Source organism: Zerene cesonia, chromosome 5, assembly GCF_012273895.1.
Source record: "Zerene cesonia ecotype Mississippi chromosome 5, Zerene_cesonia_1.1, whole genome shotgun sequence".
NCBI classification, from domain to species: Eukaryota; Metazoa; Arthropoda; class Insecta; order Lepidoptera; family Pieridae; genus Zerene; species Zerene cesonia.
In genome coordinates this window covers 6,281,870-6,307,044 of record NC_052106.1, presented here as the reverse complement: position 1 = coordinate 6,307,044, position 25,175 = coordinate 6,281,870, and the positions used below count along the sequence as shown (strand labels likewise).

Genomic DNA, 25,175 nt, shown 5'->3' with positions numbered 1-25,175 from the left:
AATAAATGTTATTTGCAGTTAACAATTTTCTTTTTTCTTTATTACAATATTTATGGCAAGACTAGGTATATAGATATAAGTATAATATATAATTTAATTTTGTTTTTATTATTAAAAATATACAATATAAAAAGAAAACATTAAGTAAAAAAATATTTGTATTTTTTATATATAATTCCTTAACTTTAATTGACTACTTTAAGAGGATGAAGTAACTTGCTTTTATTATATGGTGTGGGTTGTCCATCTTGGCACATAAAACAAATTTATTTTTTATTTAAAAAAAACTAATCAGTTTTCTCAATTAATTTTCTGCTTTCGGCATAGAAACAAAATATTGTGGAATGAAATGAATTTTATTCTATAAATATTCATACAACATAAATTTTTAATTCCTGGATTATTCCACTTATTTCATCTATTTCATTACATTTATAAATAAACTCTTCGAACATTAAGATTTTTATTAAGAGAGCAATAAAAAACGAAAAATTATTTCACATAATTACTCAAAAATCAATGACAAAGTCATAATGGAACATAGGCCAAGAATTCAGGCAGCAATTGTGACTCTTTTCACCCATGCTCATACAACTTATTTAGACTTAAAAGATCACTTCTTCTATCATAATTAACTGTAAAAGTTATCAATTTATATAAAGAATTCTAGTTTAAAAAAATGTAACATACATACCACTAGACATTTTATCATATTTTTCACTTATCAGCTGCCGACAAATACTTGATTCAAGAATGATAGGGGTCTGGCTCTTGTCTCCGGGATAATTCTGGTAATTCCAAGAATATTGCATTTTAGGGTTGAGTGAGGAGATTTCATCTGACACATCTTGTTCAGCATCGAGTTTTTGCATCAAATCTGTGTATTTCCTCTCCCAAGTGGAATTAGAACATCGCAATAGTTCATTCAAAATCAACAATGCTCCATGAACATTGTCATCTCTGCTCAAACCTCTATCCCTGATAGAATGATCACTGAACGAAGATGTGGCTTCTTCATAACACTGTATATACCAATGTGCTCTTTTATACTGAGCAGGCACTTCCCTCTGTGACGTAACCACAAATGCGGCTCTCAATGCTTTAGCAGCTACTTCTCTTATTTGTTCTTTAGGATCCCTCAATGCAATTCTTATATGATTGAAAAACCCATTGATATGTTGATAAAAGTATGAAGGCATAGCAATTGCAAGTTCTCGTAAAATAAAGCAAGCAGAAAATCTCTTAGCCTCACTTCTCTCTTCAGCGAGCCATTCATAGGCTCGTTTTATTTCATTCTCAACATATTCACCTCTCTTAATACCAAGTGATACAGTTATACGACCCATTGTTTTTGCAGCCAACTCCAAAATACTGAGATCATTTGTGGGAAAGATATTGCGCAAGTAATGTGCATATCGGGATACTCTTGCTTTATTTAGTTCTGTATCACCACTTATTAAGCAAACTGAAAAAAATATATGACTAGTTAATTTCAAGTCAATATTTTTGTACCATTTTTTAACATTTAATACAATAATCTGCAATATTTTTATTCCAACGATTGTTCATGGGCGGAGGCAATCGCTTACCATCAGAAAAAAAAACAAGGATATAAATTTTTATATTTTTACCTATGATCAGGATACCAGCTTTCTTTTCATTGTTATCATAACTAGAAGTCAGAATGTGTATTTGTTGATTAAAATCATCGAGCACTTGAGTAAGAGTTTCCTGAGACATTTCTCTTAGTTCTGTTCGCACAAAATGCAAGAGTTCTCGAATAGCTTTATGCCTCGTCTCAAAATTCCGAGACTTGAGGCCAGTTGCAAAATCTAAAACTTGGTAATTGGCCATTGTTTTTCGTTTATGTTACAAATATAAATATTCTTAATCCTTCATTTAAGTTTAAATTTAAGCCTTTTACTACGGCCTCATTATCGAAGTGTTCACATGTTCATGTCATTCTAATTCTTAACAGTACTTATTTTATATACGGTAAGTTTTGTATATACAAGAAAAAAGGTTATGAGAAAAGCAATTGAAATATTAACACAGTTTAGCCTCATCGAACATATTTCTATATTCGGATATTATCGTACCGTAAACAAACTAAAAATCCATATATTGACGTGTGACATTGGGTATTGATATTTGATTGACAGACAGGACGAGACTTTTTTACATGAAACAGTTTACGCATACTTAGATATTCGCCCGAAAATATTTTCAGTAAAGTGTTTCATTAAAATACAATTAATAATTAGGTATTCAAAAGAAAAGTAATTATTTAAGTGCGATATAAAGGATATCTTGCTCGCAGTAAATAAGAACAATTTCGTTAACGAGAGGCGAAAATTTAATCGTAATGAGCTTGAATAATGATAGAAATATGACATATAATTATGAAATAACATGTAGCACGTATTTTTCATATATTCTATTTTTACCCTTTAAAACGTTTTAATTTTCTTAAAAAAAAACTATATTACTGTATTAAAAAAAATCTAAATCAAAATGTCGTAATCGTCTTACTATTTAAAATATCATAATGTAAATGTACATTTAATTTGCAATAAAAAAGCGTTTCATTAATTTTTATCTACCCATGACACATTTTAAATATAAATGCCTAATTAATTATATTAATTATCTATGGAAAATTAATGTATCTGTACCAAATTTGAAATTGGAAATTGTTATTCATCTTTCTTGCTCTCTCTCATATGTTTGATAATTATGTAGACAGAGACGTACGATATATAATAATCGAAATCACAAAAGATTCGCAACTTCGTAACAAGGATGACGCGTATATTTTCAATACTTTCTCGTCATCTATTCAACAACGACAAACGTCAAATCAAATGCTTATCGTCTCAGCTGAGCCACAAAGGTGACTGACTGTTTGACGTAGTGTTTCTTACTCAAAACCATAAGTTTATACAGCATTTCAACAGTGAACAGTAAAAAATATTAATTTTAAGAACTCTGCTTTTGAATTACAAACATAATTTGCAACTATGAGTGAATTAAGTCAAGAGGAGGTGAGTTTTATATTTATTTTGCGAGTGATCCTTGTTGAAGTGCGTATGGTCAATCTAATTTCGTAACAAAACAAAGCGTTGGTGTTGTGTTGTTGTACGTGCGTATATCGTCTTTGCACGTGTTGCGGATTCACGTTTTGTGTTTTGCAGATAAGGCGAAGACGGTTAGCGAGACTTGCAGCTTTGGGAGGGACTGGTTCCTCACCAGCTCCTACGAGCCCTCCAGTCACTCCAAGTGCTTCAGTACCAAATGAACTTCTAAGTCCACAACAACCACCTAGATTATCACCTGGTCCTATTCCAAGAAGTTCCACAGAAAATACCACAGAACCAAATACAGGACAGAATTATACAGACAATAAAAATGAAGTATCAGAACAAACGAAAATACCAGCAGATGGTTTAATAGTGACAGAAAAGACTAACAATAATTTGTTAGATGAGATGCCAGATACGAAAATGACAGATCTGTCTCAAACTAGACAGTATAATAGTTTTGACTCTATGGGTGATGATGCCTTGTTAAGTTGTGGTTCAGTAAGGGTTGGTGCTTTACCCCAAACCACTGTAGGTGGGTCAGAAGGAGCATCAACTAGAGAAGATAGCACGTCAAGGTCAGCATCTCCAACGCAATTTGTTGAACCGTCACCAGTCAGGCCTAGAAATAACAATGCGTCTCCAAGCTGCTCGAGACGGTCTCTTTCAATGGAAGTAGATGATGTATCGGAAAGAAATTCACAGTCAGAAAGTCAACAGGAACCAATGGAGGTATGGTTTCTACATATTTAATAGAAGATTGCTAATTTATGTAATCATTTATACTAAGTACAGTTATTATTGCTTATCAGTAGTTCACCAAGGTAATGGAATATTAATAATTCAATCATAATGTCCATATTATTGCATGAATTGATTAACTATATGAAATTATTCATTTGTGGGAGTCGAGCATTCTTTGGCACGAATTGGGCCAGCTCACCAGATTGGGACAGAAAACCAGTGTGAAATAATAGCTTGCAATTGTGTTTCGTATGGTGAGTGGGGCAGCCGGAGGCCTGTTTCCTTCTCCTAGCCCTTCCCAGTCCATTCCTTTGTCATCAATCCTTTGCTTATCCCTTATCCCTTAAAAGCAGACAGCGGATTCTCAGAGGTCTGTGCCTCTGCAAATGTTCATGGGTGAATTTTCTTTAGTTTAAAGGACTTATAAAAATTAATGACTTTATTTTCCAAACTCATTACTATTACTATGTTATTAGCAAACACATAAAAATCAATCATAAACAGAAACTTAAATAGAATTTAATGCAATCAGGTTGAAGAGAATGACTCATTACAATCACCGGCTCGTAAGATTCAGAGGTCACGGACAGTCAGTGCCACTGAACTGACAGAGGAACAGCTTAGAGGCATAGTAGCTAAGATATTACAAGTGTCTTGGTCGGAAGAAAGTTCAGGTGCTCATTTTATTTATATTATTTATTTAATACAATGGCAACCATGTAATTTTTATAATTGGGTAAATACTCAATGCTTGTAATTTTTTTTTTTTGTACATTATGTTTGTTTATCAATTGTAAATCTGTCTATAATACAATTAATATTTATTTTATTTATAGGGGGTATTTTTGTACCTTCAGTAGCAGCAGCATTACTTGACAACCCTAAGCTATCACTAGACGAATTAGCTTCGGAAGCTCTAATGGATGTCATAATGCAAATTGTTGATGGATCAGATCCACTCAACCAAAAGGCGCTCATATCGCTCCTCATCCGACAATCTATGAAAGAATTGAATGAAGAATGTGTGGACGACCTTCTGGCTAAAGATCCAAATACATTAGTATCTGAGACAGAAGAAGGTGAATGTCCAACGCCGCTTCTGCCGCTACCTAAAGAAATAACAACACAAGCGATAGCTGTGAGCTATCTACTGAAATTCTACTATAATATTAATATTTATGAGCGTGATTTCCCAAAGAAGAGTTCAGAACCGCCTTTGAGTGATTTGCTTTTAAGCTTACGAACTTTAATTGTTGATCACTTAGTATTAGTGTTGAGAAGGAGATTCGAATTAGAAAAATCTAGGAAATCACCACTACTGCCATACATTATGATAGGAAATACGCCCACAGGGCTCATTCCCGAATTATTACTTAATACATATCAAGACCAAGAGGCTCTAGAAGAGGTTTGTAGTTCATATCATTTAAAATGTTTGTTTAATAAATACTTTTATAACTTGAAATGAGTGTGTTGTTTTTATTCAACAGGTATTCGTGCCATTGCTTATGGGTATCCGTGAAGAGATGCGTCGCCGCGTGTCCCCGCTAGTGGGTCGCGGGGAGGGCGCAGCCCTACGCGCATTGCGATCTCTGTGCGAACTGCGGGCTGGGCCGAGGCACTCGGCGCGGCCTATCTGCGCGCTGATCGCTAGGCTACCTAGCCTCTGCCCAGCCCCGGTAACTACGGCCCCGGGACGTGAAATTGCTAGAGTTAGCTTCTTGGGTCCGTTCTTTGCGGTGAGTGGGAGTTTTACCTATACTAATATTATAAAGCTGAAGTTTGTTTGTTTGTTTGGTTGAACGCGCTAATCTCAGGAACGACTGGTCCGATTTGAAAAATTCTTTCGGTATTAAATAGCCCATTTAATGAGGAAGACATTCTAATAAGTGGAATACACATAACAATAGTTCTGAATTGTTTATACCTACAAATCCCATTTTAATGCAAGATTTCATTGTTAATTTAATGACTATATAAAATCACTCCATTTCACGTCACTTAGAAACTGACAGTAATAAATTTTCAGATGTCATTGTTCGCTGAAGAAAACCCTCTATTCGCTGAGCGAATGTTCGCTACAGGAATCGACCAGAGCCTAGCGTTCGCTCTGCAAAGGGAGGTGGAAGCGAGTCGCAACATGTTGCATAGCATCTGCCACAATATACTGTTGTGTCCGGAGGCCAGGGGTCCGTTCTTGCAGTACTTTGCTGCTTTGCTGCAGAGGAATGAACGCAGGGCTCAATTGCAAACCGACGAGAGGTCGCTGGCTGGTGAGTAATTATTTGTATAAAAAAAAAAGCTTAGAGTCCCACATGTACTATTTTTTTTTGTTTGTTTGTTCACATAATTTTTTTTAGCACTTTATTCATTCAACATTTTGTTTGTTAAGTTATTTCTTATATTTATTTACTTAGAGTATATTTTCTTACTAATAGAGTATAAGTCTGCAAAGAATTAAAAGCTCGTTTATAAGAGTATACTGGTGTTGTATATCGTTGATTTTATTGACATGAATGTTTCAGTTTACAAACGAAAAATTTTAAAAAATATACGCAATGTTTAATGAATTGTAATTTAGCACAAAACGTACTACAATTAGATAATCACAATCGATAAACAATAATATTTTGATGGTGTGTATTATAAGTCTTACTCGGTATGTGATATATTTAGAATTCTGTTTACATGAAGATATCTGAGATGATTGCGCGGTTCTCTTGTTTGTGTGTGTATATAAAGATACTTTTAAATGTGGATTTTTAAGATATTTTCGGTGTTTGTCTTCATTAGTCTACTATCAAAAGAAATTTAAATGGTTCATAATTTCTTATCTTAATTAGCATTATGTAATTCAATCCTATAATACTAAATAAAATGAAAAAGCGCTATGACACCAGAACCACGGTCGTTTAAAAAAGTAGAATAAAAAGTAATATATCGTATTAGATGAATTAAATTATTGAAACTAACAAAATTGTTATTAAAACCACATAGATTACGTACGTACGTACGATGCATGCTTGAATGCATAAATTAATACTTAACTTTTTTTTTATTTTCAGTTTATGTTACAAATTGAATATTGTTTTGATGAAATTTCACTAAATTATACAAAGCTAATGATTATGCAAACGATAATTTGACCACTAACCTACATTCTACCAACTGTCCCTAGTATATTTCATTGAATTGAGCATATGCTATTAGTGCGATGTTTATTAGACGATACTTTAACATTAACATTGACTACATTGGATTCGTTTAATGATCGGCCAAAATAGACGTACGTGCGTCCGAATGTCGCTCACCTCGTCTACGAGTCTGCGAAATGATCTATTGGCTCATCTCCAGATGTATTTACCTTTATCACTTTGTTTAAGACATTTTTTATCGACAATGTTCATACATTACATATAGACTCTAACCAAGATTCAGCTGTGATTGAGATCATGCTTGTAAAAGAGTATCACGCTCTCATAGAAGATCGACATTACCGAATGTACGACTGCTTTCGTTTTTCTAGCCGTCGAAATTAGTTTCGATTTTTCTTTCATATTTCTATTTAAAATATATTCGAGAACGTAGGCTATACATTATGTGTATTATACTAAATTTTTCTACGGATAGCTACGATTTCACGGGTATCAAATAATGAATTCTAGCTGCTCGCTATACAAGGAAATCGCCTGAGATTGAGACAATACAGCCGATCGCCTGTCTCTCCACACCTAATGACAATGACCTTAATTAAACGGAACGATTACAGTATTTTTAGTACGATGTCGAAACGGAAAATGGAGGTTAACGTTTTGTGCATCGAATAATTTGTGCATACTTACTGTAAAGGTGGGTCAGTTGACTCAGTACGCATGTGTTTCTCGGAATTCGCTTTGTTCTTTTATTGTATCACACGTTTTCCTGAAAATCATCCTTGTTTGCTGTAAATAAATGTTTTCGTATCTTGGACACATCCTATGATGTTCATGTTCATTTATGTCGTAGTAAATTTTAATTTTTAGCTTAAATACTTCGTAGTTGACAAAGCTTAAAACTATTTTTTTAATGCCAAATTATTTATCTGAAAGCAATCTTTGCCGGTTCAGATTATCTGCTTTTTAAAATGGAATGAATATGCACTAAAAATTTATTAAAATTAATCGGACATAAATAGAAAGAACACAAATAGTTTTTTTTATGCCATAAATGGGCAACTGCCATGAACATTCGAAATTCTCTTTCGAATACGCTGCCCGCTTTTAAGGGGATAGAGATAGGGAAAAGTTTGACGACTGGAAACAAGGAATGGACTGGGAAGGGAAAGAAGAAAAAAATGGGCCTCTGACTCCACCTTTTCTGTGGGGGTGTAGTACTTTCCCGGTGCGACCTAGCCCAATTGGGCACGAATCCTGCTCGACTCCGTCATATTTAACAGATACCATGTTAAAATAGAATATTCTTCGGTTTCATTCAGAACAGATGTATTTTTATTCTCTAAATCAAACATGCTACTGTTTAATTATCTAATCAGATTAAATGTCTATTGTTTCTTTTTTTTAAGTGAAGTCTGCCATCCCTTATTGACGTCACTTGTATTTTGGGGTTTTCAACCTCTCTCCCCATATATATAAAAAATCTGAATTAAAAACCAGCTTTGATCGTAAGATCGAATTCGCTGCTTCACATTTTGGTGATACCCTACCCCCCATTTAACATGTTACGAAATTTATAGATGACTCCTTATGTTTTATGTTATGTAATTAGTCAATTATCTATAATTTTTTTTTTCCAGGCGACGGCTTCATGCTGAACGTGTGCTCCGTACTCCAGCTGCTGTCCGTCCGTATCAAGTTGGAGCGCGTGTACCCGCTGTACACGTTCCAGCCGGGTACGTGGTTGAACGTGCGCGACGAGACGCGCCTGTACTTCACCGCGCAGGAGGCGCAGGACTGGCTCGATTCGCTCAGTGAGTATTGGTTTTTGAACTTTATGTGTGGGTGATAAGGTTGAAAATTGATTGTGTAGAGTACTGGTAATATATTTTTTTGATGTAGCTGACAGCATTCCTGGAATTATTGAAAAGTCATTGATTAGAGAGAAAGAGAGAGAGAGAGATAGATAGACAGACAGACAGATAAACACGGACACGCCGCAAGGCTTACTATACTATAGCAAAAAGTGTCGTTACAACTTTTGGTCCTAACTTTTTCGAAAAGAAATACATTACATAATAGAACACAATTATCCTCATAGGCTATCGCAATATTAATCATCTATTGTATTTATCGTATGTATTGCAGATAACGATCCCAATCACACGTGGCCGGAAGCGAAGTTCCAAACGGTGTGTTGGTTCCTGACTCTACACATGCACCACGTGGCGCTCATACCGGCGTTGCACACGCACCAGCGACGGATTAGGTGAGTTTACTGTAAACGTGTTAAATAAATAATAAGCAACGTTGGTATAAGATATCGATAGAGATATGTATGTATGGTTGTCAGTTATAATTATGTTGCCATTGAACAAGGTCACACTTGGTTATATTTTTTATATACATAATATGAAACTGGAGGCAATGTTTAAAACGAGTAAATCTTAACGGTTTAGCTTTATTTATATTATCAACATGATATTAGTTGATAATCTACTCTTAAACAAACCTCTGCCAGGTGCTTTCCTTTTCTATACATAATAATGAAACATGTAACCTGAATTTCTAGAGCATTCCGCGATCTACAAAAGGTGATAGAGGAGTTGGTGGCCGCGGAGCCGCAGTGGCGGAACAGCTTCACCGCGCTGCGTAACACGGAGCTGCTCCGGAGGTGGCGGCGGCAGATCAAACGGCTACACAGGTAATATACGATAATGAAAAATAAAAAGTATATTTTAAATGTTCTTATACATGAGGAAAATGGATTGTATCGGTTTTATTGATTTTTCTTTCTGGGCAAGCAAATGATCGCTGGAGGAGACTGTTTGGTGTTGTTTACATGCTATCAACTTAATTTATATTTGGAACTGTTGTATTAATTTTACTGCAATTTTCACTTGATGCATTTCTCGTGCAATTTCATTAGATAAATTCATAAATATTTATAAAATACACGTTTGTTATATAATGTTTTCCGACGCTGATTTAAATAAAAAATACAGATCGAAGCAGTGCGCGGAAACGGCGCTGCTCGACCCGGAGCTGATGCGGCGCGGCGTGCAGTTCTACGCGTCGGTGTGCGCGCTGCTCGTGCGGCAGCTGGACGCGGCGGCGGGCACGTGCGACGCGGCCGACGGCGCGCGCGCGACTGCCGGCGCCGCGCACGCCTTCCGCGCCACGCCCGAGTGGTACGTCGAGGACATCGCCGAGTTCATGCTGTTCGCTGTGCAGTGAGTATTCCTTTTGAAAATAGAACATTCGTGTGGCGGGATTTTTTTTTCTATGTCATAGTACCCTCCCCTCGTATGGCGGTAATTACGCATTAAATACCGCCACACGAATATTCCATTATCAATTTATATATTTTTGTATTATGTATGATTCATTTGGCGTGTTAATGATGGGCACACACAATTATTATCAAATTAAGGAACTTCTGGATTTTGCTTTAAGTTCTAATGGGCACTCGATTGCACGTGTTCGCGAGTTATATCTGTGTAGTGTATGCGTAAAACATACATTTTACGCGTAGATCATATCGGAGGTACATCTATACATATAATAAATCTGTAGAAAAGTCATTTTTGTACATTGAAAAAATAGAAAAAAAAATAGCCAGTGTGTGAAAAGATAACTAACAGAACCCATTTCCATAATTTTTGAAATTTTTGTCTGTTTGTTTGTGCGCACATCACGTAAAATCTACGAATTAAATGCAGACAATGTTTATATACAAAAATTATACTTAACTTGAGGTATAACTTATTTTTTGTTTCATCGAAATCGGTTTACTCTATCACAAGATTTGATTAATTTTATATTCCTACGGGATACGGACTTACGCGGGTGAAACCGCGGGGCGCAGCTAGTTTATATTAATTTCGTTCATTCCGTTCAATTAATCGATATTACAATATAGTGTTACAGTAGTCAATTCTGTTTTTTTTTTCGCTTAGATTTATGTACCTAAAACCTAACATATTCATCTTCCAGATACGTTCCCCAGATCGTCGCCTACTATATAGAGGATCCAATAATAACGTGGCTCTTGAGCGCCATCTGCAATTCACACCTCATCAAGAACCCATATTTGGTGGCTAAAATCGTCGAAGTATTATTTGTGATCAATCTATCCCTACCAATGAAACTGAAGAATGTGTATGAGAAATTCATGGACCATCCTATGTCCCAAACGGCTCTACCCAGCGCTCTGATGAAGTTCTACACGGATATAGAAACTACGGGACAAAGTACTGAGTTCTATGACAAGTTCACGATACGGTTCCACATTAGTATCATATTGAAGGGCATGTGGGAGCGGCCGATACATAAACAGGTGAGTTGCTTATGCACTTTTTTAATATTAAAATGGTCCTTATAAATGTTGTATGTTTGTTACTAATAAAATTAAATTGTATTTAATTTTTAGTTTTATAGCATTGAAATGCTTTAATAATATAATAAATATAAATTTAGAAAAATTCTAAAAATGAAATTGTGTTACTTGAATAAATAAATTAAATAATTAAAAAAATAAAAATAATATCCTGACATATTGGTGAAGTAACATTGTCATTGTAATAAATCAAATTTTTTTATACAATCCTAATTCCACTCTAGATGTGTTATATTTAAATAAAAACAAACGTGTATTAGAGAAGTTTTATATACATAATTACGCTGTTACAAATAACTTTTTCTGATAAACAATTGCATTTGTAGGCTATTGTGAAGGAATCTCGGTCGGGTCGTCAGTTCGTCAAATTTATCAACATGCTCATGAATGACACGACCTTCCTATTGGATGAATGTCTAACGGTATGTAAACTTTCAAATAAATATTGTACTTTACTTCTGTCTTATAAAATGTATTTTTCTTTTATTTAAATGTTTAATAATGTAGTTAAATAAATAAATACTGAATTACACTTCTATCAGCATAATACGATTGTTAATATTGTGAAATTAAATAACTAATATACCTTTTGATCCTTTGAATCCGATAAATTATAAACTGAAGACTTACGGATATCATGAAAAATTAAGCACATTATTTTACACTAGAAAAAGAACACTTTTATACGTTTCGTCCATATTATTAGAATTGATCAGGAATCAAGCCTAATAATAGAATTCGAATCTTGAAAAATATCATTATTCCTATAAAATTTTCTTTATTATCTGCTACATTTAAACCAAAGCACTGATTTGAATCGATACTCGTAATAAGTGGACCCTAGGTCAAATGTAGGTAATTGTTTTCCTAAAAGACGGAAATATAGGATAAAAAATTGGGTGCGTGTTTTTCCGCCGCGCTGGGGTAACCTTAGCACAATGAAATCGGTCTTAAACAAAAAAAAAAAAGATAGGGAATCTAGTCAGACTGGAGCCGTATCAAGTTATGTCACGATCCGTTTATCCTCCTACACTATATATATAAATTGTCACATCAATAAATATGAAATGTTGCACTTACAGTACCTGAAGCGCATCCACGAGGCGCAGGAGGCGGGCGCGGGCGGCGCGGGCGGCGCGGCGGGCGAGGCGCGCGGGCGGGCGCTGGCGCAGGACGAGCGCCAGTGCCGCTCCTACCTCACGCTCGCCAGGTGCGATCATCATCAGCCCATATATGTTCCCACAGTTGGCACACAGGCCTCCTACGAGGGTTCAGGCCATAATCCACCACGCAGGCCAAGTACGGGTTGGCAGATGTCTCATGTCGTCGAACTTTTGATTCTTGGATATACCGGTTTCCTCACGATGTTCCTTTACGGCTATTAGCCCGCCCGCCCATTTAGTTTGATTTTTTATGTCATAGCGAATGACTGAGCTAGTGGTTCACCTGATAGTGATCGATCAACACCGCCCATGAACATTCACAGAGGTTGTGCTTCAACGAATGCGCTGCTCGCTTTTTAAGAGGAAAAGGATAAGGATTTATCACTGGACTGGGAAGGATGAAGTAAAGGAAACAGGCCTCTGTCACCACCACTCACCTTACGAAACGAGTATCATGCTACTATTTCACGCCGGTCTTCTGTGGGGTTGTGGTACTTCCACCACTCACTTCAACTGCGATGGGCTGATGTTCATTGTTAGAGAATTTTGGATGATAGAATTTGTTCTTGAACATTTTTATAATAGTATAAAATTAATATTAATAAGGCGCTAAATAAAAGGAGACGTTAATATTCCAGTTTATGAGCGGTTGTTTTTTTTTAAACACCTTTCTCTAATATCTCAAATTGTATAAATACAGGGAAACAGTGGACATGCTGGAATATTTGACGGTGGAAATAAAGGAGCCATTCCTTCGAGCGGAGCTTGTGGACCGGCTCGCGTCCATGTTGAACTTCAATCTGCAGCAACTTTGCGGACCCAAGTGCAATAATCTTAAGGTATAGTGAATGGGATATATAGAAATAGTGTCTTTAATAAATATTTCAAAATTTTCCAAGTATTTTTGTGGTTTATACGTATTTGTAGTTGTCGGAATATATAATAAATGTAACAATTGCGTTTTTATGAGATCGTCTTGACACTTAATGTTGTAACGTATTAGAATTGTAACTAATGTATATTTAATGAGATTGTACAATTTTACAATCGTATCATATTATCATCCATCACTTACTATGATAATAACCATTTTAAAGAACATTATAATTTTTTAAAGCATAGAATAAAATCTGTTATAAAAATAATAAGCATAGAATAATTACAAGTAAACAAATACAAGCTCTATACCCAGTGCGATAAAGCTGTTATTTCGGTGCAGGTGCGTCGGCCCGAGAAGTACGGGTGGGAGCCGCGGCGGCTGCTGAGCCAGCTCGTGGACATCTACCTGCACCTCGACTCGCCGCAGTTCCACGCCGCGCTCGCCGCTGATGAGGTGCACAATCCCACTTTTGATACATTTCCTCCCTTACTTACTATTTATTACTTCTGGCACATGTCTGAAGTCGCAGATGTTTCGTCCATAACAACTTATTGCTTGTCGAGTCTATTCTTGACCTTTCTATTAATTAGATTTAACTATTCTCGTTTACCCTCTTTTTCCTTAAAACACAACAGTTCTTAAACCCATTTCAAATCCTAACAGCGTTCATTCCGCAAGGAGCTATTCGAGGAGGCGGCCGTGCGTCTCGCGAAGTCTTGCATCAAGACTTCCACTGAGATCGAGAGGTTCAAGACGCTCGCCGACAACGCCTACCAGATCGCTAGTGAGTTTGGATTCGTTTTTTTATCCGTGTTAATAAAATAGTTGAAATTATGATAAAAATTAAAGGAATAGGAATAAATAAAAAAAAAATATTTTTTTTGATGACTTGGACATTTAACATTATTATGACGAGATATGTCTCCTCTACTTTATCAATTTTATAAACTCCGTCACCATTAGAACGCTACCTATCGCCAATGCTGCGCTATCTTTGCCGAGTAATATAAGCTAGATTTTAATTATCTATATTGTTTTATGTTATCTGTAGTTAATTGACTTATAACGTCACGTGCACGTTCCAGTATCGAACCAGCAGAAGAGCGACGAGTTCGCGGACGCGCCGGAGGAGTTCCGCGACCCGCTCATGGACACGCTCATGACCGACCCCGTGCTGCTGCCCTCCGGGAAGGTAAACCGCCTGCCTGTTTGTTTGGACCGCCTCACCTCGGGAACTGCTGACTCCGATTGAATTGTTAAAAAAATCTAGCAGTGACCATATTAAAATGCCCGGATATGGGGCGAGAGGGCATGGAGATTTGTAACGAAACTGTAATATTGTAAAGCTTAAGGAATTGGTTAATTGTCGTTTAATCAAACAATTTCTTAATTTGTTTAAATTATAAGATATTTATTTTTTCGATTTGCACTCCATACATGTTAGTGCGTTAAAGCCGTACATAAAAATGTCCTTTCTTCTTCTTGATGTACGCGTCTTAAATAATAGGAAAATTACGTTAAATTCATTAAAAATAATAGACAAATATAGATTTATAAAATATCTCGATCTACAAAATATAACAGTAAAGTGTATATTGTCAAGAAGAAAGCATATATTTTAAGAATACATGTTGATTTCCAGGTGATGGACAGATCGGTGATCCTGCGCCACTTGCTGAACAGCGCCACGGATCCGTTCAACCGACAGCCGCTTAGTGAAGACCAATTGCGTCCAGGTATTTATTTCAATTTTTGCGTCCATGGTTTTTTATGTTGGTGTCGAGCTCGCTTCAGCACGAATAAGGGCCCGCTCGCTCCGGGGAAGTACCACTTCCTTACAGACGACCGGCGTGAAATAATAGCATGCTGCTGTGTTTCGTACGGTGAGTTGGGGAGCCAGAAACCAATATTCTTTTCCTCGCCCTTTCCAATCCTTTTTTTTTGTTCTTCTCGTCAATCCTTTCCTAATCCCTCTCCAATTTATAGTCAGCAATCCATTTATAGAGGCGTAAGGTCTGTAATCGAGCTTACGCCTCTCCAAATGTTCATGGGCGGTGGTAGCGCTTACTATCAGGCGTCCCACCAGCTCCATTTTCGACGATGACATCAAAAAAGTACCACACCCCCATAGAAGATCGGCGTGAAAAAGTTGCGTAATATTGTGTTCTGTTCGGTGAATCAAGGAGCCAGAGGCTCATATTCATTTTTCTTTTCCTGTCCTATCCTTTATTCCCTAAATGAATCCTTTTCTTATCCCTTCCATCCCGTAAAGTTACCAATCCAATCGTACAGTTTTATAGCTTCTGTAAATGTTTACGCGCCTTGCGTAAAGTTCTCGTTTTGAAAAATGTATGTTTCATATGTTGCAATAGATATATTTTAGTTTACTACTATTGACATTTGTTAATTGAAGCCATTTTTTACAGCTTCAGAACTAAAAGAGAGGATAATTCAATGGCAACGCGAGAAGAAGCTTTCATAGACGTTGTTTTCAACCAAGTCTGATGTATATAATGTGACTCGTATAAACGCTATAGTCTATGTGAGATTTGAGAGCGAATGGCAGTGGTATAGTGCGCATTTCGTGAGACATTCTAGATAATCAACCATAGACAATAAACCACGGCTCCGATAATGTTTAACCGTCAATTTGATGAAATAAAATGGGTGATCTTGCTTGTTTAAATTGTCAATGTCATTATGATATGTGATGAAATGTGTTGTCTATGGTTTTCATGTTAGGTATGAAAAAAATTGCATTGATATGATCTGTTTGAACAACTGGATGCCAATTTTAAATAATATGTGATAAAATATCATCATTGATAATAAAACTTTTAATCTTAACATTTTGTTCACAATAAAATCCGTCATATTCTGTGGTTATGTATATTCTCTGATAAAGCTATTTTTATTTATGTCTGATAAATTTTATTAAATAATAATGTGCAGTTTCAATCACTAAAACATCAATTACTGCCTGTCTATTATCTTGCTATTAGTACAAGTGTTCTCACCTTATTTGTGTTAGGTACCTTTCTAAACATTCGGTTTTAATCATTTTATATTTAGAATTGAATCTTGCACCACAAATGAACTCGATCATATTTATACGGCCTACATAGCTCACGCAAATTAAACAAAGTTTATTGCAAGTCTTTTTATAACTCCAATAATTGCATGTCTCGATTGCTCACTATATTTAGTTACTCGATATTTGATAACGACACATGTCACTTTACTTTAGGTGCGTTTTACTAAAATAATAATAATTATTATATTGTACATATTAAATACCGTTAGTATTTTATAATTTTGTTTAGATATAATACCCATTTATTGGTTTTAAGGAATTTGTTATGGCGGCTTTGTTTTTAGGTTATTTATAAATTCTAAAGTACGAGCTGTCAAAATTATAACGTCCGCACTTTGAAAGACAGACGCAATTTTACTAGACTTTATTCTAACTCACATAAAGATTAATTTCTTTTAGTAGTACTGTTTATAATAATCATATCATTATTGTTACAAACGTCTGGATTGTTTTTACTTTTTTCTTATACACCTAACTAGTTCAAGGATAGTGCTGTCTTTATTGTCGATACGCTTACCATAAACAACGTTTTGTATTTCCGTGTTGGAACTTATAGCAGTGATATCGACATTATGATTCCTATCCTTGCTTAAGAATATTCTCTAATTACATAGGGAAGTATGTATCCATAATCAGACTGAGTTAGAAACATTATATCACATCTTATTATGAATATCCTAACACCTTGCACTCTTAGAAAAGCTGAAAAGACGCCTGCTTAACTCCTATGTTGTCTTATGTGTATAGAAAATACGCGTTGACTTCGTTCTTTAATCTCTCTCAGTTAAGAACATATTCTCATTTATTTATTATTATTATCAGAGTACATACTTACATCACAATTTCACATATTTTAAGAAAAGTGGGTAGATATTCCAAATAATTATTGATGAAAACCTGATACCAAGGAGTATCTAAATTTAATATGTTTAGAAGAAAGAAATGGTTATCGTGTTGTGGTGTTACAAGTGAATGAGCAATTTGTTACAAAACAATGGGAATTGCGAATAAATAAAACCTGCTTTTATTAAAGCTCTATGTTTTTTGTTCACAGACTTTGTTTGAAAGTATTTGAAATACATATATTATCTGTGTTATATTAGAACCAAACCTTATTCGAGGCATCCTTTGGAATTGATGTCTTATTTATATGGAACAATTATACTTTCAGACCACAGGTCGCAAAAGTCAATAAAGTGGTAATTAATATTGACTTTCGTCATTAAACAATAAATACCATAGCCCACCCTAAAGTAAGCATTTATGACATGCGACACAGTCTAAAGAGGCCTAAAATATAATTTATAATCTAATCTACTTTTTTAGATACAAACGTAATATTTTGTGTTATGGTAATGTTTTTATTATGGACTAACGTATTTCAAATAATGAACTAATGAATACCATAAATGTTTAATAGATTTTTTAAACGTATTATAAATCTTGATTTTTAAATAGAATTTTTATCAAACTTATAATCTCGGCTATTAGTGATGTATTTTGGTTCCTTTACCTCTAGTTTCAAATTAGATTTTTTTGTTAGTATATCATAGTCGAATAATTATTGCATTTTAAGGGGGGGTCTGCTGTAACAGCTCAATGTATTTGCGATATTTATTTATTAGCTACAAAACATAGGGAATGGTAGATTAAAATATATATTATTCTCCAGACACTGCCAAGTTTATAAATTTAATGCAGATCAGGCATTCCCAATAGTAATCAATTTTACAAAATTCTTTGGTCTCATCGTATAATTTCATGTGTATTTATCTTTACATACCTAATTGTACGAATGTTCTATAATATAAAGTCTCTTTATGTTGAAATGCCAATAAAATATTTAAAAAATATTGCTGTTTTTATTAACTCCACCAGGGTTTACCTCAAAAGGGTTTTTTGTATGAATTAAAATAATAGAAAATAAACATATTGAAATTATATATTTTACCTTAAATAAACCTATATTTTTTATTATTGTCCATCCATCTTACATTATTACATATAATAAATGACTGTATGAATCCATACTTAAACTCTTTCATATTGCAAACATTAAAAAGTGCTATTTACTATCATTAGTCTCCAACTTATAGGAACAGGGATAAACCAATTAGTAGAAGGTATTCAATAAAGACGTTATACTACTAATTAGACTATGTACTATGGCGCAAGAGTGAGAGGACTCCTGGCGATAATGGGTTTTTCTAATGAGGTGACCATGTACAAAAAAAAAATGGGACAATTACTTAAAAAACGAGCGTGGATGTTAATTTACTGATACGCAATGCTAAATCACTTATTAAAACGTGTAATAATATGTGTTATAGGTATACAATAGTTATATGTAACTAAGTACTTGTAAGTGCGCAGAAATTCTTTGTGTGATTCATTATTTTTAATAAAAAAATTAAAACGCCTTCAAGTTCATAGAACTCTACCGAATTTAAATGGTTCCACACGGAAGGCCAGACACCAAATTTTAAGTAAGAAAAGAATTATTTAAATCGTTCGGGTGTTAATAATGCCATAGACAGACTTACTTACACAAACGTGTTTAACTTTCTTATTGGATAATTGAAATAATTATCTATATACCTGTTGAATTGATTCGGGGGCTAAGTTGATCAAATGTTTTTGATCAACAAATTTATCCTAAAAACATGATAGAAAATATAAAATGTTTTAACGTTTCCACCAAAATCAATTACTTATTCCTTAAGTTGCCGAGGTGTTTAGACAAGGATACACTTCCAAGGGGAGACCTTTCGCCAAGACCGCTTTTGATTAGCTTCTGCATAAAAGAAAATTAAAAGCAACCTTAAGTCCATAAAAATAAATCTATTTTTATCAAAACGTATATTTTTTGGTGCACGGTCTAGTTAGTAGTATAATGCCTTTGGTATTAAGCGAAAATGACAAAAATTATATATTGAATTTATATATAGTTAATTATATATCTGTAATAATTAATGTATTGCTGCTTTTGGTTTCAAATGGCAAATTATATAATACCTGCCACTACTAGATATGTCAAATCTTATTTCTCGAATATGTATTTTTCATTAAAACTTCCAAGTTGTGCTATCTTTAACATTTTGGATACATAATCGCCGTTGCATCTTACTTTTCATTAAATCTGTTTTAATTACAGAATTATCTGCTATAATACGTAATTCTTATGACATATAAATGCTTATAAATGCTTCTTCTTAGCTTGCTAGCATTTTTCTGAAGAATTATTCATGCTAATTTTTTGATTAGACTCAAAGGTGGTTGACGGAATTATTTGACAGTACCTTTGAACAATCATTAACAATGATAACTAATACGAGCAAAATTTTCATTTCTAACATACAGTACATTATATTTATTTCATAGCATTAAAGTGCTCATTAAGGTATTTAAAGTTGTATCTATCAATAAACAGCGAACTCAATTGATCTTTACTGCCACTAAGTTAAGTCCTATAATTGTTCATATGGTGTTATTTTACGACTTCAATACGTATTAAAAATTTCCAGTGTTCATATAGTAATGATATATTAAAGTGTAATGTGTTGCATCACTTTATTTGTACTGTTTCGTTCGTGATGCTTCATTTAGTTTATTAATGATCAAAGGTACTTTTTCAGTGAATTCTAAGATTTGTTCAACCATTTTTATATTATGAGGTAGAAATGAGATTACATGTGAGGGATAAGTTACATATTAATACAGTATGTGTATAATTATAAAAATAAGCACAAAAGAATAACATTAAACTATTATAGACTGGAAGATGATAACGCAAAATATTTATTGATTTTTTTTATATAATTGAACTAGTATGGCGGCACTTCAGGGGTCTAATTACGTAATGACGAAAATGACGATTATGGTCATAGTGCTGGTAATTGCGCGGCTCCCCAATCGAGCGGGAGTTAATGAATCGATTTTTTCTTCGATAGTCGATAAACAACATCAACTGTCAGGAGCGTACAGCCCACCCTTGGCGGCGGCATATTTGATGAATGGCTTCTCGACATTAATTTGCCGTGCAATAATAAACCAGGTATAAATTGTATGTTTTTATATTAACGTCTTTGTTGGTAAAACGGGCTGTTCAAACCGGAAAAGTATGGCACGCTACCACCCTCTTTTTTTTATCAACCCTCGGAATTTACATAATTTTTTCGTCCATCGTTCGTATTTATCCAACACGTTCGAGTAACGCCTACATGATTAGGCTACGACGCCGATACCAGCGCTAAGATTTTCTTTTTAGACAATTAGACCCTTGAAGAACCACCATAACGGCATAAATCAACAGATATTTTGTGTTATCATCTTCTGGTCTATTAACATATGAATGAATAATTATTCTCCTTGAAAATATATTGTATAATGAAAAAAATACCATTAAGTCAATTTCCATTTCAGTTCCAAGAAAATGATGTTATTTATTCAACATACAAAACATTAAAGCTAAATATATACTAAATAATTTATTGATTTTTTAACAAAACATAAATTTATATAATTTGCCAAAACAATTTGTACACACATCTTTCTATAAAATATAAAATAATAATATAGCTGCTTTTCTAAGCACATTGAAGGCAGATCACTTTATAAAAATGCACACGTATTTTTTAAAGAAATTATCATTATATCTACATTTAAAGCATTCCACTAATATTGCAGAGCCACATATATATGCTAAAGAAATGAAGACAATATTACCAGTCCTTTTATTGTTTATCATATCAGTACACCTATCTATATGTTTGATATGTATTTAACAATTTATTCTGAACTCCAATTCAAATACATGGTTTTTTGTAAAAATATTTCATATGAAATATATAAAAAAATACAATAACTTAGTACCAATTATTGTTACAAATAAGGCATTCACTCACAATTTCAATTTAAGTACACACCATTTTATACAACACTCACTTTATTCTCTTATTAGAAAAGGCAGTCGAGAGGCAAATAGGCACGCAATTACATATAACATTCCAAAATAGAAATTTAATCTAGCAGTTTGTCTGGGGACATATTGCATGGTATCGGGGCAGCGAAACCTTCTTTCAATTTCAAAAGCTTGATGCAGGGTCAGCATTGGAAGAAGGAACCACAATGAACACCTCACTGAAGCCACCACAAACATTATATAAGGGGTAAACAATAAGAATGCATATAACAGATGAGATGCAGTCCTGCCAATGAGAATAGCTAATGTTACAATTTCTGCTTTGCTGTCTGCTTCAAGGTCTCTTGTATTATTACTGTGTAGTATTGCCTCTGTATTCAAAGCTAATGGTACAGCATAATAAAATATAGGCCACAAAACTCTTCCTGTTTGAGCTAAAAATGCAAACACAACTGAGACGGGCCCAAAAATCACTAGATAAATGATATCACCCAGTGCTATATACTTCAGACCTATACCTCCTGTGTATAAAAATGAGGAAGAAAGTCCCCCAAAATACACAAGTGCCAAATGTTCCATTTGAGCTGGCGACATTATTACTAACAATACAAAAAATACACATCCTGACATATAAAGGATTGCCCCGAGAGACACCACTTCATCAATACTTAAAATATGATCAACTAAAGTCCGGTCATCTGACTTTCGATTGTCTATTCCCTTTACAAAGTCAAAGTAAGTATTCACTACATTGCCAGCTCCATGAACTGGTATGACTGTGCACATAGTAAGCAGTAGAGTTACCCAACTAAAGCCAGTGTCACCGGGAAGCCGGTATGCCAAGGCAGCACCTAACAAAGTCGGTAGTAGGCTGCCGCTAAGGGACCATGGCCGCAGCGCCAAAACGTAAGTGCGAACTTTCATTAGAGGATTTCTAGCATTTATTTGAATTTCTTTTGGAGGTTGTAATAAATTGCCGTCGGCCGATGCAACGTCCACATCGTCAGACTTTTTTACTGCTTCCATGTCACGAAGTTGACTATAAATAATATTTGCGTACGTTTTATATCCACTGACACAATTCTAAAATTCACTGTAATTATTCTATCTTCAAAACATTTTGTTTCAAACTATGTTGTTGTGTTATTTGATCCAGGTTTATTTTATTAATATATTATAAAAAAATTCTCAAAGAATCATTTGATATAAATTTAATCTTGATTATATTGACGTATAATCCACTTTGCCTGGTCAAGAATAATGTAGGAAAAAGAATTGTGTAACTGTCAAATGTCAATATGAGACGTCAGCATTGAGTTGAGTGACAACTTACAAAAAGCTTTTGTCTAGAGGTAAAGACGCGGGTTAGAATCCCGCTTCGTGATCAAATTTTTTCTAGTTTATATTATTTTCCTTATTTTTGCATGTAAAAATAAAATACTTTTATAAACAAGAGAATCATAACAGGCACATTAAAGGTATAAAGCAAAAATTGCAACTAGCCTCATAAACATAATTTTCAATTTTATAAAGTGACAAAAATAGAGAATGTATGATAGAAGAAACAATATTATTGTTATGATTGATGAAGAACACAATCGATATTCAAAGAATTCCGGTGTAATTTAATCGTAAAATAATCCAAAAATTATGCATCTATTCAGGTAAATCCTAGAAACGAACACAAACGATTTTAATAAAGCATAGATTAAGTATATTTATGAAATAACGTGTCAGCTGTCAAGTGTTGATGCGAATTGAGATAACATTTTTGTTTTTTAACAAAGTTGTGTTCTGTGGTTGCATTTCGTTTGTATAAGCCCTTATCGAATTTTATAATGAATTATGAGTTTTCGATTAAAATGTTATCAAGAAATACGTTTTGAAAGCAGGTTCGTATTTGTTTACACGTGCTAACTTAACCTCGCTATTATTGACTCACCGATAATGATACTGTGCCTTAAAAGTAAGCAATTTTAATAAATTGCTTACTTTTAACAATAATTTGCAAGATTAAATATGATGCATAAATCTAATAAATACTAAACTTAAACAAAAGGAATGAACCTAATAAAGATAGTAGAAGGCAGAATCCATACCATAGTTTTATGCATAAACAATAATTGTTTTAATTAATATCGGACTGTGTATTATAATTTTTATTCAATAAATTACTGAAATTTAAAAAGGTTTTGATAATTTAGTAAATAATACTCGGAAGATTTATACTATAACTTTTTTTGTAGCGGTTCAATGTGTAATAAAAATAAGATTAAGTAATATAAAGCAATATAAAATGTTCTTTAAACAAAATACAATATAACATAAAAATTATGCACTTGACAAAACAGCTATAGCTGCCCCTTTTGCTGCATCACCACCACAGGTAAACTCGAGAGGCAAACTATAGTAATGTTCCACAGCCCTCTGTAAAACCTTGTTCCTTGACAAACCCGATCCATTACCTACTATTCTCTTTATATTTGCATTTTTCAATATTTCTTTGGGCATCATAAAATGTAAATTATCTATCAAACTATCACACAAAGATCTGAATACATGTCCTAACTGTATATTTGATAAATCAATATTTTCTACTGCTGCTTTAGCAGTTGGTGCATGTCTTTCTCCAAGTAGTAAAGGAGATATCTTCATAGTGGTCCCTGCAGGTGCCTCTAAACCTAAAGCAATTAATTTCTCCCATACTTTTGATTGTGGAATGGGGAATCCAAATTCAAGCATCCATTGTTGTAACATCTTCACAAAAGTAGCCAGTACATTACCCCCATTCAGAGAGGCTGCTACTAATAAGTATGTATCACTAAAGTAGGGTAAATATTCCACTGTTTGACAGCCTATATCTGTTATACCATCAACAACAATAGCTAGTTGTGCGGATGTTGATATGTTCAACACTGCATCATTTCTGGTCTCTAATGTTGCTAGTATTGAACATTGTAGATCACCCATAGCAACACCCACAGGCGTACCTTCAGGGATCCCATTCCAAGAGCTACTTAATTTTCCAACAATTTGCCCACTTTTTGTTACTTTTGGTAGAAGATTAACTGGAAACTCTAATGATTTTAAAATATCAATGTTCCATTCATTTTTCTCAGTGTTGAAATAGCCCCAACTAGCGGCATTTTGATCAGATGTAATAGGCGTTTCTAAATCACATAACATTGTTACAACAAAATCTTGCACAGTTGCTGAGCAAGTAAAATGTTTAAGCTTCTCTGGTTTATATTTCAACATCCACAATAATGTTGCACACCCATAACCAGAATAGCACCTAAGATGTGAATCAGGTTTTGGCAAGGAATCCAAAAAATCTGGCTTGCATCTCACATCTTGCCAGGTATACAGAGCTGACATTTTTTCTTTGATTGCTTCAAATCGATTTATGACTCCATCCTTTTCAACTTTTTCCCAAGCCCTGCAACATACAATAACATACATAATAAATTAAATAAAAAAAATATATATGAAAAAAAAGTTAAATGTTGATTCAATAAAAAACCAAAATACGAAGTTTTTATTGCAATAAAATTATGGTTCTATTAATATCGATAAGTCAGGGGTTCGAGACAAAGCGGGCGTGCAGGAAATAAACTGATTTTTCAATTTATTTGCTCATGTGGATAACGTCATCACTACTCGAGACGGTAAGGAAAACATCGTGAGGAAACCGGCATGTCCGAGGATTAAAAGTTCGACGACATGTGACATCTGCCAACCT

At 34.3% G+C, this 25,175-nt stretch overlaps 5 protein-coding genes across 6 annotated transcripts in view; 2 read left to right on the top strand and 3 right to left on the bottom strand.

The window, feature by feature from the left end:
- Positions 1–1,854, bottom strand: part of LOC119840316 (serine/threonine-protein kinase Tor-like) — an 11,961-nt gene extending 10,107 nt beyond the window's left edge. The window contains exons 1-2 of the mRNA XM_038366887.1: positions 1,632–1,854; positions 695–1,465 (exon numbers count right to left, since the gene is read on the bottom strand). Coding sequence (XP_038222815.1) covers positions 695–1,465; positions 1,632–1,854 — 994 coding nt within the window. The remainder of the gene's footprint in view (positions 1–694; positions 1,466–1,631) is intronic.
- Positions 1,855–2,824: 970 nt separating this feature from the next.
- LOC119839879 (ubiquitin conjugation factor E4 B) lies at positions 2,825–16,974 on the top strand. The gene is made up of 19 exons (XM_038366300.1): positions 2,825–3,044; positions 3,195–3,812; positions 4,357–4,498; positions 4,661–5,232; positions 5,315–5,563; positions 5,854–6,097; positions 8,617–8,790; positions 9,125–9,245; positions 9,549–9,680; positions 9,982–10,209; positions 10,973–11,315; positions 11,702–11,797; positions 12,458–12,585; positions 13,239–13,377; positions 13,758–13,871; positions 14,082–14,202; positions 14,504–14,610; positions 15,061–15,154; positions 15,845–16,974. Exons 1-19 carry the CDS (start codon positions 3,021–3,023, stop codon positions 15,898–15,900), a joined length of 3,702 nt encoding a protein of 1,233 aa, XP_038222228.1. The 5' UTR covers positions 2,825–3,020; the 3' UTR covers positions 15,901–16,974.
- A 3,630-nt stretch (positions 16,975–20,604) lies between these two features.
- On the bottom strand, positions 20,605–22,729 carry LOC119840313 (ubiA prenyltransferase domain-containing protein 1 homolog). The gene has a single exon (XM_038366883.1). It carries the CDS (start codon positions 22,457–22,459, stop codon positions 21,458–21,460), a length of 1,002 nt encoding a protein of 333 aa, XP_038222811.1. The 5' UTR covers positions 22,460–22,729; the 3' UTR covers positions 20,605–21,457.
- The window catches only part of LOC119840314, a 9,700-nt gene continuing 6,843 nt past the window's right edge, over positions 22,319–25,175 (top strand). Inside the window, exon 1 of one of the 2 annotated variants that reach the window (XM_038366886.1) lies at positions 22,319–22,339. The gene's annotated coding sequence lies outside the window, so the exon portion shown is untranslated. Of the gene's footprint in view, positions 22,340–23,201; positions 23,326–25,175 lie in introns of those variants that run through there. The other variant, XM_038366885.1, reaches the window with a different exon arrangement.
- LOC119840200 (sedoheptulokinase-like) lies at positions 23,694–24,895 on the bottom strand. Its single transcript, XM_038366713.1, has one exon. It carries the CDS (start codon positions 24,893–24,895, stop codon positions 23,765–23,767), a length of 1,131 nt encoding a protein of 376 aa, XP_038222641.1. The 3' UTR covers positions 23,694–23,764.

Excerpts from the sequence above, each read along its gene's own strand:
- LOC119839879 (XM_038366300.1), top strand. The coding sequence starts at position 3,021 with ATGAGTGAATTAAGTCAAGAGGAG. Across the intron at positions 3,813-4,356 it reads GTCAACAGGAACCAATGGAG|GTTGAAGAGAATGACTCATT; the intron begins GTATGGTTTCTA and ends TAATGCAATCAG. Across the intron at positions 11,316-11,701 it reads AGCGGCCGATACATAAACAG|GCTATTGTGAAGGAATCTCG; the intron begins GTGAGTTGCTTA and ends TTGCATTTGTAG.
- LOC119840313 (XM_038366883.1), bottom strand. The coding sequence starts at position 22,459 with ATGGAAGCAGTAAAAAAGTCTGACGATGTGGACGTTGCATCGGCCGAC.
- LOC119840200 (XM_038366713.1), bottom strand. The coding sequence starts at position 24,895 with ATGTATGTTATTGTATGTTGCAGGGCTTGGGAAAAAGTTGAAAAGGAT.